General features: G+C 54.8%; 1 protein-coding gene across 1 annotated transcript; it reads left to right on the forward strand.

The window, feature by feature from the left end:
• The first annotated feature begins 10,810 nt into the window (after nt 1-10,810).
• On the forward strand, nt 10,811-14,674 carry LOC116652622 (IgGFc-binding protein-like). Its single transcript, XM_032441677.1, has 5 exons — nt 10,811-11,053; nt 11,538-12,045; nt 12,598-12,965; nt 13,427-13,946; nt 14,601-14,674. The coding sequence occupies exons 1-5, from the start codon at nt 11,033-11,035 to the stop codon at nt 14,672-14,674; spliced, it is 1,491 nt and encodes a 496-aa protein (XP_032297568.1). The 5' UTR covers nt 10,811-11,032.
• Nucleotides 14,675-15,663: the final 989 nt, after the last annotated feature.

The following is a 15,663-nucleotide window of genomic DNA, read 5'->3' on the forward strand; positions in this document are numbered from 1 at the left end:
AGATGAGAGATGGGTGGCCACACTGCGTCCAACCCGCTCCATCCTGCAGCTCCATCCAATGCCAGAAGGGAACGGAGTGTCAAATAGTCAACGGTTGGCCACAGTGCGTCCAAATCAAGGCAGCACAGGGACAACCCTGCCAGGATTTCCCCTGTCCCAAAGGGACATCGTGCAAGGTGACCGATGGCCAACCCCACTGCGTCCACAACCCGCCCTCCTGCCATGACATCCAGTGCCAGAAGGGAACCGTGTGCCATATGGTCAACGACTGGCCGTGGTGTGGACCCACAAAGGCTCCCCATGTGCCAGCTGTCCATAAGAATCCCAGCTGTGAGGACGTCCGTTGCCAGAAGGGGATGGTGTGTAAAATGCTGGAGGGATGGCCCCAATGTGTGGGGCCCATGCCGACGTGTGGGGACATCCATTGCTCCCTGGGCACGGTGTGCAAGATGGTCAATGGAAGGCCAAAATGTGCCCACGAACCTCTGAGCTGCAGCAACATCCAGTGCCAGAAAGGGACAGCGTGTCAGATGGTGGATGGTTGGCCAAGATGCATCCAAATCAAGGTGGTCCCAAGGCAACCATCATGTAGTGACATCCACTGTACTAAAGGAACCACGTGTAAGATGATGGATGGACACCCCCAGTGTATCCATAACCAACCCAGCTGCAATGACATCCAATGCTCCAAAGGGACCACGTGTGAGATGGTCAATGGTTGGCCTCAGTGTGTCCAAATCAAGACCTCCATCAGGAGACCCAGCTGTAATGATGTGCATTGCTCCAAGGGGACAGTGTGTGAGATGGTCAATGGTTGGCCTCAATGTGTCCAAATCAAGGTGGTCCAAAGGCAGCCATCATGTAATGACATCCACTGTACTAAAGGGACCACGTGTAAGATGATGGATGGACATCCCCAGTGTGTCCATGACCAGCCCAGCTGCAGTGACATCCAGTGCCAGAAGGGGACAACCTGTCAGATGGTCAATGGATGGCCAAGATGCATCCAAATCAAGGTGGTCCAAAGGCAACCATCATGTAGTGACATCCACTGTCCTAAAGGGACCACGTGTAAGATGATGGATGGACACCCACAGTGTGTCCAAAACCTGCCCAGCTGTAATGACATCCAGTGCTCCAAGGGGACAGTGTGTGAGATGATCAATGGTTGGCCACAGTGCATCCAAATCAAGGTGGTCCAAAGGCAACCTTCATGCAGTGATCTCCACTGTCCTAAAGGAACCACGTGTAAGATGATGGATGGACACCCACAGTGTATCCATGACCAGCCCAGCTGCAATGACATCCAGTGCCAGAAGGGGACAACCTGTCAGATGGTCAATGGATGGCCAAGATGCATCCAAACCAAGGTGGTCCCAAGGCAGCCATCATGTAGTGACATCCACTGTCCTAAAGGGACCACATGTAAGATGATGGATGGACACCCACAGTGCATCCATGACCAGCCCAGCTGCAGTGACATCCACTGTCCCAAAGGGACCACGTGTCAGATGGTCAATGGATGGCCTCAATGTGTCCAAATCAAGGTGGCCCCAAGGCAGCCATCATGTAGTGACATCCACTGTCCTAAAGGGACCACGTGTAAGATGATGGATGGACACCCCCAGTGTGTCCAAGACCAGCCCAGCTGCAGTGACATCCAGTGCTCCAAAGGGACAACCTGTCAGATGGTCAATGGTTGGCCTCAATGTGTCCAGATCAAGGTGGCCCCAAGAAGACCCTCATGCAGTGATCTCCACTGTCCTAAAGGAACCACGTGTAAAGTGATGGATGGACACCCACAGTGTATCCATGACCAGCCCAGCTGCAGTGACATCCAGTGCCAGAAGGGGACCGTATGTCAGATGGTCAATGGTTGGCCTCAATGTGTCCAGATCAAGGTGGCCCCAAGAAGACCTTCATGCAACGACATCCATTGTCCTAAAGGAACCACGTGTAAGATGATGGATGGACATCCCCAGTGTGTCCAAAACCAGCCCACCTGCAATGACATCCAGTGCCAGAAGGGGACCACGTGTCAGATGGTCAATGGATGGCCTCAATGTGTCCAAATCAAGACCTCCATCAGGAGACCCAGCTGTAGTGATGTGCATTGCTCCAAGGGGACAGTGTGTGAGATGGTCAATGGTTGGCCTCAATGTGTCCAACTCAAAGTGGTCCCAAGAAGACCTTCATGCAACGATGTCCACTGTCCTAAAGGGACCACGTGTAAGATGATGGATGGACACCCACAGTGCATCCATGACCAGCCCAGCTGCAGTGACATCCAGTGCCAGAAGGGGACAACCTGTCAGATGGTGGATGGATGGCCTCAATGTGTCCAAATCAAGGTGGCCCCAAGAGGACCTTCATGCAATGACATCCATTGTCCTAAAGGGACCACGTGTAAGATGATGGATGGACACCCACAGTGTGTCCATGACCAGCCCAGTTGCAGTGACATCCAGTGCTCCAAAGGGACCATGTGTCAGATGGTCAATGGTTGGCCTCAATGTGTCCAACTCAAGGTGGTCCAAAGGCAACCATCATGCAATGACATCCACTGTCCTAAAGGGACCACTTGTAAGATGATGGATGGACACCCACAGTGTGTCCAAAACCAGCCCAGCTGTAATGACATCCAGTGCTCCAAAGGGACCACGTGTCAGATGGTCAATGGATGGCCTCAATGTGTCCAAATCAAGGTGGCCCCAAGGCAGCCATCATGTAGTGACATCCACTGTCCAAAGGGAACTACGTGTAAGATGATGGATGGACACCCCCAGTGTGTCCATGACCAGCCCAGCTGCAATGACATCCAGTGCAAGAAAGGGACAGTGTGTGAGATGGTCAATGGTTGGCCTCAATGTGTCCAAATCAAGGTGGCCCCAAGAAGACCCTCATGCAGTGATCTCCACTGTCCTAAAGGGACCACGTGTAAAGTGATGGATGGACACCCCCAGTGTGTCCATGACCAGCCCAGCTGCAGTGACATCCAGTGTCAGAAGGGGACAGTGTGTCAGATGGTCAATGGTTGGCCTCAATGTGTCCAACTCAAGACCTCCATCAGGAGACCCAGCTGTAGTGATGTGCATTGCTCCAAGGGGACAGTGTGTGAGATGGTCAATGGTTGGCCTCAATGTGTCCAAATCAAGGTGGCCCCAAGAAGACCTTCATGCAATGACATCCATTGTCCTAAAGGGACCACGTGTAAGATGATGGATGGACACCCCCAGTGTGTCCAAAACCAGCCCAGCTGCAGTGACATCCAGTGCCAGAAGGGGACAAGCTGTCAGATGGTCAATGGTTGGCCACAGTGTGTCCAAATCAAGGTGGCCCCAAGAAGACCCTCATGCAGTGATCTCCACTGTCCTAAAGGAACCACGTGTAAGATGATGGATGGACACCCCGAGTGTGTACAAAACCAGCCCAGCTGCAGTGACATCCACTGTCCCAAAGGGACCACGTGTCAGATGGTGGATGGTTGGCCTCGATGTGTCCAAATCAAGGTGGCCCCAAGAAGACCCTCATGCAGTGATCTCCACTGTACTAAAGGAACCACGTGTAAGATGATGGATGGACACCCCCAGTGTGTCCATGACCAGCCCAGCTGCAATGACATCCAGTGCCAGAAGGAGACCATATGTCAGATGGTCAATGGTTGGCCTCAATGTGTCCAAATCAAGACCTCCATCAGGAGACCCAGCTGTAGTGATGTGCATTGCTCCAAGGGGACAGTGTGTGAGATGGTCAATGGATGGCCTCAATGTGTCCAACTCAAGGTGGTCCAAAGGCAACCATCATGCAACGACATCCATTGTCCTAAAGGGACAACATGTAAGATGATGGATGGACATCCCCAGTGTGTCCAAAACCAGCCCAGCTGCAGTGACATCCAGTGCTCCAAAGGGACAGTGTGTGAGATGGTCAATGGTTGGCCTCAATGTGTCCAAATCAAGACCTCCATCAAGAGACCCAGCTGTTCAGATGTGCATTGCTCCAAGGGGACAGTGTGTGAGATGGTGGATGGTTGGCCTCAATGTGTCCAACTCAAGGTGGCCCCAAGAAGACCCTCATGCAGTGATCTCCACTGTCCTAAAGGGACCACGTGTAAGATGATGGATGGACACCCCCAGTGTGTCCATGACCAGCCCAGCTGCAGTGACATCCAGTGCTCCAAGGGGACAGTGTGTGAGATGGTCAATGGTTGGCCACAGTGTGTCCAAATCAAAGTGGTCCAAAGGCAGCCACCATGTAGTGACATCCACTGTACTAAAGGAACCACGTGTAAGATGATGGATGGACACCCCCAGTGTGTCCATGACCAGCCCAGCTGCAGTGACATCCAGTGCAAGAAGGGGACCATGTGTCAGATGGTGGATGGTTGGCCTCAGTGTGTCCAACTCAAGACCTCCATCAGGAGACCCAGCTGTAGTGATGTGCATTGCTCCAAGGGGACCATATGTCAGATGGTGGATGGATGGCCTCAATGCGTCCAAATCAAGGTGGCCCCAAGACCTTCATGCAATGACATCCATTGTCCTAAAGGGACCACATGTAAGATGATGGATGGACACCCACTGTGTGTCCAAAACCAGCCCAGCTGCAGTGACATCCAGTGCTCCAAAGGGACCGTATGTCAGATGGTCAATGGTTGGCCTCAGTGTGTCGAAATCAAGACCTCCATCAGGAGACCCTCCTGTAATGACGTTCATTGCTCCAAGGGGACAGTGTGTGAGATGGTGGGTGACTGGCCACAGTGTGTCCACCTCAAAGTGGCCCCAAGGCAGCCTTCCTGCAGGGACATGCATTGTCCTAAAGGGACATCGTGTAGGATGAGGGATGGGTGGCCTCAATGTGTGCAGAACCAGCCCTCCTGCCATGATGTGCAATGTCAGAAAGGAACCATGTGTCAAATTGTGGATGGTTGGCCTCAGTGTGTCCAAATCAAGACCTCAATCAGGAGACCCACCTGCAGTGATGTCCATTGCTCCAAAGGTATGATGTGTCAGATAGTAGATGGTTGGCCTCAATGTGTCCAGATCAAGGTGGCCCCAAGGCAGCCTACTTGCAAGGACATGCATTGTCCTAAAGGGTCATCGTGTAGGATAAAAGATGGTTGGCCTCAGTGTGTCCATAACCAGCCCTCCTGCCATGATATTCAGTGTCAGAAGGGAACGGAGTGTCAGATGGTCAATGGTTGGCCTCAGTGTGTCCAAACCAAGACCTCCATCAGGAGACCCAGCTGTAGTGATGTCCAATGTTCCAAGGGGACAATGTGTGAGATGGTCAATGGTTGGCCTCAATGTGTCCAGATCAAGGTAGCCCCAAGGCAGCCTTCTTGCAAGGACATGCATTGTCCTAAAGAGGTCTATCCGTGTAGGTAAAAGATGGTTGCCTCAGTGTGTCCATAACCAGCCTCGCCTGCCATGATATCCAATGTCAGAAGGCAACGAGTGTCAAGATGTCAATGGTTGGCCTCAGTGTGTCCAAACCAAGGACCTCCATCAGGAAGACCCTTCCGCAAATGACGTTCATTTGTCCAAAGGTATGATGATGTCAGATAGTAGATGGTTGGGCCTCAATGTGTCCAGAATCAGGTGACCCCAAGCCAGCCTAATTGCAAGGATATGCATTGTCCAAAGGGACTCGTGTAGGATAAAGGATGTTGGCCGCCATGTGTCCAATAACCAGCCCCTGCCATGACATTCAGTGTCAAAGGGAACAAGATGTCAGATGGTCAATTGTGGCCTCAGTGTGTCCAGATAGACCTCCATCAGAGAGACCCAGCTGTTAGTGCTGTCCAGTGCTCCAAAGGTTCAGTGGTGAGAATGTCCAATGGTCTGGCCTCAATGTTCCAGCTAAGGTGGCCAAGCCAGCCTTTCTTGCAAGGACATGCATTGTCCTAAAGGGTCATCGTGTAAGATGAGAGATGGGTGGCCTCAGTGTCTCCCTAACCAGCCCTCCTGCCATGATGTTCAGTGTCAGAAGGGAACGGAGTGTCAGATGGTCAATGGTTGGCCTCAATGTGTCCAAACCAAGACCTCCATCAGGAGACCCAGCTGTAGTGACATTCATTGCTCCAAGGGGACAGTGTGTGAGATGGTGAATGGTTGGCCTCAATGTTTGCAACCCAAGGTAGCCCCAAGGCAGCCTACTTGCAGGGACATGCATTGTCCCAAAGGGACATCGTGTAGGATGAGAGATGGGTGGCCCCAATGTGTCCATGTCCAGCCCTCCTGCCATGATATCCAATGTCAGAAGGGAACAGAGTGTCAGATGGTCAATGGTTGGCCTCAGTGTGTCCAAATTAAGACCTCAATCAGGAGACCCAGCTGTAATGATGTCCAATGTTCCAAGGGGACAATGTGTCAGATAGTAGATGGTTGGCCTCAATGTTTGCAAACCAAGGTGGCCCCAAGGCAGCCTACTTGCAGGGACATGCATTGTCCTAAAGGGTCATCATGTAGGATGAGAGATGGGTGGCCCCAATGTCTCGCTAACCAGCCCTCCTGCCATGATATTCAGTGTCAGAAGGGAATGGAGTGTCAGATGGTCAATGGTTGGCCTCAATGTGTCCAAATTAAGACCTCCATCAGGAGACCCAGCTGTAGTGATGTCCAATGTTCCAAGGAGACAGTGTGTGAGATGGTCAATGGTTGGCCTCAATGTGTCCAGATCAAGGTAGCCCCAAGGCAGCCTACTTGCAAGGATATGCATTGTCCTAAAGGGTCATCATGCAGGATGAGAGATGGGTGGCCTCAATGTGTCCATAACCAGCCCTCCTGCCATGATGTTCAGTGTCAGAAGGGAACGGAGTGTCAGATGGTCAATGGTTGGCCTCAGTGTGTCCAGATCAAGACCTCCATCAGGAGACCCAGCTGTAGTGACATTCATTGCTCCAAGGAATCAGTGTGTCAGATAGTAGATGGTTGGCCTCAATGTGTCCAAGCCAAGGTGGCCCCAAGGCAGCCTTCCTGTAAGGATATCCATTGTCCCAAAGGGACATCATGTAGGATGAGAGATGGTTGGCCCCAATGTGCCCATAACCAACCTTCCTGCCATGACATCCACTGTCAGAAGGGAACTGAATGCCAAATGGTCAATGGTTGGCCCCATTGCGTTCAAATCAAGACCACCTTGAGGCAACCCTCCTGTGAGGACATCCAGTGTCCCAAAGGGATGACGTGCAAGATGCTCCACGGGCAGCCCCAGTGCATCCACCGACAGCCCTCCTGCAGCGACATCCAGTGCCAGAAAGGGACAGCGTGTCAGATCATAGATGGGTGGCCCCAATGCGTCCAACGCAGCCCATCCTGTGCTAATATCCGATGTCAGATGGGCTCTGTGTGCCAAATGCTCAACGGGTGGCCACGCTGTGTCCAAACCATGATGTCCCCAAGGCAACCTTCCTGCATGGACATCCTGTGTCCCAAAGGCACAGCCTGCATCATGGCAGACGGCAGACCCCGCTGCCATCCCAGCCAACCCCTCCTCTTCTCTGCACCCCGGGCTGCTCTTCTTGCTCCTCTCCCCACTGAGGTCTCTGTTGTCCCCTCTTTATGCCATGGACCCCACTGTGCTGGCGTCCCCCCATCCTGCCAACAAGTCAGCTGTCAGCCCGGCACTGTTTGCATGCTGCTGCACGGCCGCCCCACCTGCATCTCCAGACCTTCCTGCAAGAACCTCCGCTGCAAAGCTGGGATGGGCTGCCAGATCATCAAGGGTTGGCCCCGTTGCATCCGTATCCCATCCTGCCATGACCTGCAATGCCCAAATGGGATGGCATGTAGGGTGGTCCAAGGGTGGCCTAAGTGTATGAGGATGGCGAGGAGCGCTCCAGTAGCATCGTGCACCAGCAAGCATTGCCCACCTGGCACCATATGCCACATGGACAAAGGAGTCCCCCACTGCATCCCCCAAGTCCCCAGCTGCTCCACGGTGCGTTGCTCGGATGGGACCCAGTGCCAAATGGTGGGAGGTCAACCCAAATGCGTGCCCAACTCACCCAAGTGCAGCACCGTCCGCTGCCCCGCCGGCACCACGTGCCAACTGGAAGAGGGTTGGCCAACCTGCGTGCCCAACAAGCCATCCTGCAGCACCGTCCGATGCCCGGCGGGGTCCACGTGTAGAATGGTGGATGATTGGCCCAATTGTGTCCCCAATAAGCCGTCGTGTAAAGAGGTGTTGTGCCCGGCTGGGACCGTATGCCAAATGGTGGATGATTGGCCTAAATGCGTGCCCAAAAAGCCAACTTGTAAAGATACCCATTGCCCGATCGGAACCTCCTGTCGGGTGGTGGAGGATTGGCCTAAGTGCGTCCCCAACCAGATGTCCTGCAAAGAGGTGCATTGCCCTCCTGCCACCAGCTGCAGAATGGTGGGCAATTGGCCTCGCTGCCTTCCCAACCAGTTGTCCTGCAAAGATATGCACTGTCCAATGGGGACAACCTGCCAAGTAGTCAAGGATGGGCCTCAGTGTGTTCCCAACAAGATGACCTGCAAAGATTTTCCATGTCCAATGGGGACAACCTGCCAAGTAGTCAAGGATGGGCCTCAATGTGTTCCCAACAAGATGACCTGTAAAGACTTTACATGTCCAATGGGGTCGGTTTGTAGGATGGTGGATGATCAACCCAAATGTGAACCCAACAAGATGACTTGCAAAGATTTCCCATGCCCAGCTGGGACAACGTGCCAAGTAGTCAAGGATGGGCCTCAATGCATTCCCAACAAGATGACCTGCAAAGATTTTCCATGTCCAATGGGGTCAGTTTGTAGGATGGTGGATGACCAACCCAAATGCGAACCCAACAAGATGACTTGCAAAGATTTTCCATGTCCAATGGGGACAACATGCCAAGTAGTCAAGGATGGGCCTCAATGCGTTCCCAACAAGATGACCTGCAAGGACTTTCCATGTCCAATGGGGACAACCTGTAGGATGGTGGACGACCAACCCAAATGTGAACCCAACAAGATGACCTGCAAAGATTTTCCATGTCCAATGGGGTCAGTTTGTAGGATGGTGGATAACCAACCCAAATGCGAACCCAACAAGTCGACCTGCAAAGATTTTCCATGTCCAACGGGGACAACCTGTAGGATGGTGGATGATCAACCCAAATGTGAACCCAACAAGATGACCTGCAAAGATTTTCCATGTCCAGTGGGGTCGGTTTGTAGGATGGTGGATGATCAACCCAAATGTGAACCCAACAAGATGACCTGTAAAGATTTTCCATGTCCAATGGGGACAACCTGTAGGATGGTGGATGATCAACCCAAATGTGAACCCAACAAGATGTCCTGCAACGACATCCATTGCCCAAAGGGCGAAGCCTGCAAGCTGACAGAGGAGAACTCACCCCAATGCGTCCCCATACACCACCCCCCACTTGTCTGCCACGTCCTGAGGCACTGGAGGTACCGAGCGTTTGATGGGAGGGGTTACAGCTTGGGGGGTCCTTGTGCCCAAACACTGGTGAGCACTTGTGGGGCCCAGAAGACCTTCCTGAACATCACGGTGGGAGGACAAGATGGCGCAGGATTGGCTGCGACCTTCGCCTACGTCATGATCCAGGGGGATGGATACGAGGTCGTGCTGGTGCGAGGAGAGGAGAAGATGGCGAGGGTGAGGAGGGGGATGGGGGGCTAAAGGGAGAGGAGTGGTCTGGGGGAAACTCGGGGTGTGGGACCTCTTAGGTTCTAGGATCCAATGAGGGGAGGGGGGTTGTGTGTCAGGGGTCTCCCCAGCCCATTTCCAGCCCCCAGATCCCATATCAACAACCTCCCCATCTCATTTCTACCCCACAAGACCCCAAATCCAGGTGGTGGACCCCGGATTCCAGCCCTTCCCCACACCTTTATCAGCCCCCATCACCGTGCTCCCCATTTCCATCCCCATCTCAACCCCAAGACCAAAGAAGTGCCCCCAACTACGCTGACCCACAGATATACCTCCCCCCACCCCTCAATCTGCCCCCCAGGTGTCCGGGAGCGCCGTCCCCCTTCCCCTCTTGATGGTGGGGGGCCGAGTGCGTGTGGAGAGAAGGGGGGGACAGAGAAGAGCAGCGTTGCCCCCGGGGGTCCGTGTGGCCATCGGTGGGGATGGCGCGGTGACGGTGATGGTACCAGCGGAGCTGAGGGAGCAGCTGTGTGGGATCTGTGTCCATCCTGAGAATGGGGCTGGAAAGTGCGGTGAGTGGGGTCATGGGGTGGGATTATGGGGTTGTGGGGTGGGATTATGGGGTTGTGGGGTGGGATTATGGGGTTGTGGGGTGGGATTATGGAGTTGTGGGGTGGGATTATGGGGTGAGGAGCAAGGTTATGGGGTTGCGGGGTGGGATTATGAGGCTATGGAATGGGATTATGGGATAAGGAACAAGGTTATGGGGTTATGGGGTGGATTATGGGGTTATGGGGTGGGATTATGGGGTGAGGAATGCAGTTATGGAGTCTGGGGATGGTATTATGGGATGGGAATTGCAGTTACAGAGTCTGGGGATGGAATTATGAATCGGTCTGTGCAATTATGGGGTCTGGGAATGAGATTTATGGGATGGGGAGCGCAGTTATGGGGTCTGGAGTTGGGATTATGGGATTATGGGATTATGGGATTATGGGATTATGGGATTATGGGATTATGGGATTATGGGATGACAACAAAACCCACCTCCACTCTTCCAGCACTTCCAGCTCCATCCTGCTCATCCAAGCACCCATCGGAGTCATGTACCCCCATCCCCATCCCCAACCCCATATCCAACCCCATACCCATCCCCAACCCCATATCCATTCATAACCCTATACCCAGACGTCCCCCCTCCAACTCCATCTGCTCAGCTTTGGGTTTGGGCCACGTCCGCACCTTCGATCTCCTCCACCACGATTTTTCGGGTTCCTGCCTCCGTCTTTTGGTTGAACAATGTTCCAGAACCAAATCCAGAACCCATTTATTTCGTGTTCTAATCCGGACCGGAACCGGTGGTATCGTTGGGATCATAATCCAAGTATCCAGAACTGTGGTGGAGATGGAAAATGAGAGGGTGATGGTGAGTAGTGATTTAGGGGGGGATGAAGTAAAGGGGAGAGGAGGAGGGATGAGTAAGTTGTGAGTAAAGCAAGGAGTAAACCACGAGTAAAGCATGAGTAGCAATGAAATGGGGTCCAAGAGGGGTTATGGAATCGGAGGGTTCTGTATGGGATTGTAGGAGCACAGTGTTCTGTATGGGGTGGGGATGGGGAGGGATGGAGGTGTGGGGACAACCAAATGGGTCGGTTGTGGGTAAATCAAGGAGTAAACCACGAGTAAAGCATGAGTAGCAATGAAATGGGCTCCAGGAGGGTTTATAGGATCAGAATGTTCTCTATGGGATGGGGATGGGAAGAAATAGAGATATGGGGACAACCAAATGGGTTGGTTGTAAGGCAGGGAGTAAACCATGAGTAAAGCAAGGAGTAAACCACGAGTAAAGCATGAGTAGCAATGAAATGAGCTCCAGAAGGTCACAACGTGTGTTCTCTCCCCCCCACCAGCTTCACGGCGTGCCCATCTCCCTGCCCTACACCGTGAAGCACCCCACGCTGACTGTGGAGCAGAGGGGGTGGGAGGTGGAGCTGAAGACCCCCTGGGGGCTCCGAGTGGCCTACGATGGGCAGCATGGGAGGGTGAGCGTCCAAGTGGAGAGCTCCTATGGGGGCCAACTCTGCGGGCTCTGCGGGGACTTCGACGGGGACCCCCGTAACGATCTGATGCCGGCCAGAGGATGGAGAGTGGATGAGGATGAGGAGTGCGAAGATCGGTCGGGATGTGGGGAAGAAGACGGGAAGAAAGGAGAGAACGGAGAGGAATGTGGGGTGCTGTTGGATAAGGACGGACCCTTCCGGCTTTGCCACGAGGTGGTGCACCCCGAAACTTACTACAGGGATTGTATGGCCGACCGGTGTCACAGCAATGGGGTCTGCAGGGTCGTGGCTGCCTACGTGGCTGCGTGTCAGGAGGTGGGGAAGGAGGTCCTGGAGTGGAGATCACAAGGGTTCTGTGGTGAGTTGGGGGGTGGGGGATATGGGTGGGATGGGGTGTGGGACCCATAGAGCATCACTAGGAACCTAGTAGGGTAGGGGGGTGGGGATGTGGCCCCATAGAGCACCCCAAGAGCCCAAGGGTGGTAGTGGATGAGGACCCAAGAGCCCAAGGGTGGTGGTGGGATGGGAATCTGGCCCCATAGAGCACCCCAAGGACTCAAGGCTGGTTGTGGGGTGGGGATGTGGCCCCATAGAGCACCCCAAGGACCCAAGGCTGGTTGTGGGGTGGGAATCTGGCCCCATAGAGCACCCCAAGGACCCAAGGCTGGTTGTGGGGTGGGGATGTGGCCCCATAGAGAACCCCAAGGACCCAAGGCTGGTTGTGGGGTGGGGATGTGGCCCCATAGGGCACCCCAAGGACCCAAAGGTGGTGGTGGGATGGAGACACAACCCCATAGAACCCATTGAGGAACCCACTGTCCCAAATGGGACACGGCCATCTTGGGTGGGATCCTGACCCCCAAAAAAGGGGTCTGAGACCCCTGCCCTCAAAGTCCCCTTCACCCCACAGCACCCAACTGCCCCAAGGGAACCCGCTACGCTCTCTGCACCCCAAACTGCGCCCACGAGTGTCGCGAGGGCTGCGTGTCCCCCCACGACCCCCAAAGCGGGGGCAAGAAATGTGGGGCAGCATCAACACCGGTGACCTCAGGGACGTGTAGGGCTGTGGGGACACATCACTACCTGAGCTTCGATGGGGCGGCTGTGACCGTAAGGGATAATTGCACCTACGTGGTGGCACGGAGCTGCAGTGAGGATGGAGCCCACCCCCCATTTGAGGTGACGGCCACGGACCCCCAGGGGGGGGTCAGGAATCGGAGCGTGGTCGTTGCTGTGCATGGACATCGCTTTGTGATGAGCGCTGGGAAACACGTGGTGGTGAGGAGGAGGAGGAGGAAGGGTGGGAGATACGGGGGGACGGAGGGGGATATGGGGCATATGGGGGGATGGAGGGGGTTGGGAGGGAGATATGGGGGAGATAGAGGCACTAGGGTGGGAGATGGGGGGATAGAGAGGGTGGGGAGGGGGTATGGGATGAAGGAGGCGGTGGGGAGGGGAAGATGAGGGAGATGGAGGGGCTGAGGAGGGGGAGATGGGATGGAGGGGGTGGGAAGGGGGATATGGGGGAGATGGAGGGGTGGGGTGGGAGATATGGGGGGTGGAGGGGGATATGGGGGATATGAGGGGGATGGAGGGGGTGGGGAGGGGGATATGGGGGCATGGATGGATGGATGGATGGATGGATGGATGGATGGATCGCAGCGGTCAATGCGTATCATGGACAACCATCCATCCCCTCACTATTGCCCCCCAAACCCCCCAATTCCCACCCCATAAAGGTCGACAGCTCCGCGGTTCCTCTTCCCTTCTGCCTGCCCCACCGGGCCGCCTGCCTGGCCCACAAAGCTGCCACCATCCTCCTCGTCACCGACTTCGGCCTCCGAGTCACCGTGGGCCCCGGGGACATGTTGTCCGTCACCGTGCCTTCCTCCTACCACAACTCCACCTGCGGCCTCTGCGGCAACTTCGATGGTCGCCACCATAACGACCACCTCCATCGTAACGACGTGGCCACGTGTCACCGTCTGTGTCCAGGACCCAAATGTCCCCCGTGTCGACAGCCCCCCAAGAATGAGTACATCCACAGCAAGCTTTGCAATGTCCTGAAGGACCCCCAGGGTCCTTTTGGGGTCTGTCATGATGTTGTTCGTCCTGGGATTTACTTTGAGATCTGTCTGTGGGAGCTCTGCGAGTCCCCCGGGGACAGGGATGCCCTTGGAGAGGTCCTGGCAGCTTACGACGCCGCTTGTCGCCAGGCAAAGATCCGGGTGGGACCGTGGCGCATCCCCAGGACCTGCCGTGAGTTGGGGACCATGGGGGGATGTGGGGTGGGAGGGGGTCCTGGGGGTGGGAGAACAGCAGAATCCAGCTGTGGTGAGACCACCAGAACCCAACCATGGTGAGGTTGTAGGAATCCATCCATGATAGAGCCAATAGAACCCAACCATGATGGGTCTGTTGGGATTATATCCATGATGGAGCCAATAGAACCCAACCATGATGGGTCTGTTGGGATCCCATCCATGATAGAGCCAATAGAACCCATGATCTTGTCCCTCCCCCCATGGTGGCACGTCCCCATGTCCCCACCAAAGCCTTTCATCACCCACAGCTTCATGGTGTGTGCCGGGCAATGGCTGCAGACCCGGGGTCAGCTGTGTCCCCCATCCAAATTTAATGAGGAGGGACCTGTCTCCAGGTGAGGGGGATTTGGGGTGGGGGGGATTTGGGGTGGGGGGGATCATAGGATGGGGGGGAGAAGTTGTTATTGGGGGAGGGTGGATGGGAGATGGAGGGAAGGATAGAGGGAGGGATGGAGGAACCTTGGATGGAAGATGGATGGAGGGATGGAGGGATGGATGATGGATGGATGGATGGGGATGGATGGATGACAGATGGATGGAGGGATGAATAGAGGAACCATATCTGATCCTAACTACGTGTCCCCCCCAGGAAACCTTCTGGGAGTGCTGCAGCCGCTGCTGTCTCCAAACCTGCCCCTCCCCATCAACCCACCGCTGCTGTGACCCCCCTCCCCAACTCCTCATCCCACCCCCTTCTCCCAATTAATTAATTTAACTCCTTAATAAAACGCTTCCGCTTCCATTTCCACGTGTCCTTCCTCCTCCCACCCCACAGGGTCAGAACGGGAGCCAAACTCACCACCAGTTTAACCCTTTATTGGCCGTGTCGGTGACAACGGTGTCCCCAACCCCACCATGGTGTGTCACCAACTCCCCCCTCCCCATGGGGTGACGGCGGTTGATCTCATGCACAACCTGCAGCTCAGATCTTGCCAGGGAAGGTCCCTTCCTCGCGGTATTCGTCCCACGTTGTCACCTGTGGGGGGAGAATAAGGATATGAGTGGGGGTAGGGGACATATGGACCCCAGTGTGACACTGTGGTGTCCCCTATGGGGGAGCTGAGGGATATGGGGACATCATGGGGACACCATGGGGACACCAAGAGGGACCTGAAAGACACCATAGGGATACCAGGAGGGACCTGAAGGACATGGGGACACCATGGGGACACCAAGAGAGGCCTGTGGGATATGGGGACACCATAAGGGACATAGGGACACCGCAAGGGTATCACAATGGACATGAGGGATATGGGGACACCATAGGGACACCATGAGGGTGGGGTTGTCACCTGTGGGGGGAGGAACAGGGACCTGAGTGGGGGTGGGGGACATACAGACCCCAATATGACACTGTGGTATTCCCTATGGGGGAGTTGAGGGATATGGGGACATCATGGGGACACCAAGAGGGACCTGAAAGACACCATAGGGATACCAGGAGGGACCTGAAGGACATGGGGACATCAGGAGGGACATAAGGACACCACAAGGGTATCATGATGGACCTGGGGGATATGGGGACATCATGGGGACACCAGGAGGGACATAGGGACACCACAAGGGTACCATGATGGACCTGAGGGACATGGGGACACCATAAGGGACATAGGGACACCACAAGGGTATCATGATGGACCTGAGGGATATGG

This window comes from Coturnix japonica, unplaced genomic scaffold, assembly GCF_001577835.2.
Source record: "Coturnix japonica isolate 7356 unplaced genomic scaffold, Coturnix japonica 2.1 chrUnrandom486, whole genome shotgun sequence".
Classification (NCBI taxonomy): domain Eukaryota; kingdom Metazoa; phylum Chordata; class Aves; order Galliformes; family Phasianidae; genus Coturnix; species Coturnix japonica.

Excerpts from the sequence above, each read along its gene's own strand:
- LOC116652622 (XM_032441677.1), top strand. The coding sequence starts at position 11,033 with ATGGAAAATGAGAGGGTGATG. Across the intron at positions 11,054-11,537 it reads TGGAAAATGAGAGGGTGATG|CTTCACGGCGTGCCCATCTC; the intron begins GTGAGTAGTGAT and ends CCCCCCCACCAG. Across the intron at positions 13,947-14,600 it reads GCGCATCCCCAGGACCTGCC|GAAACCTTCTGGGAGTGCTG; the intron begins GTGAGTTGGGGA and ends TGTCCCCCCCAG.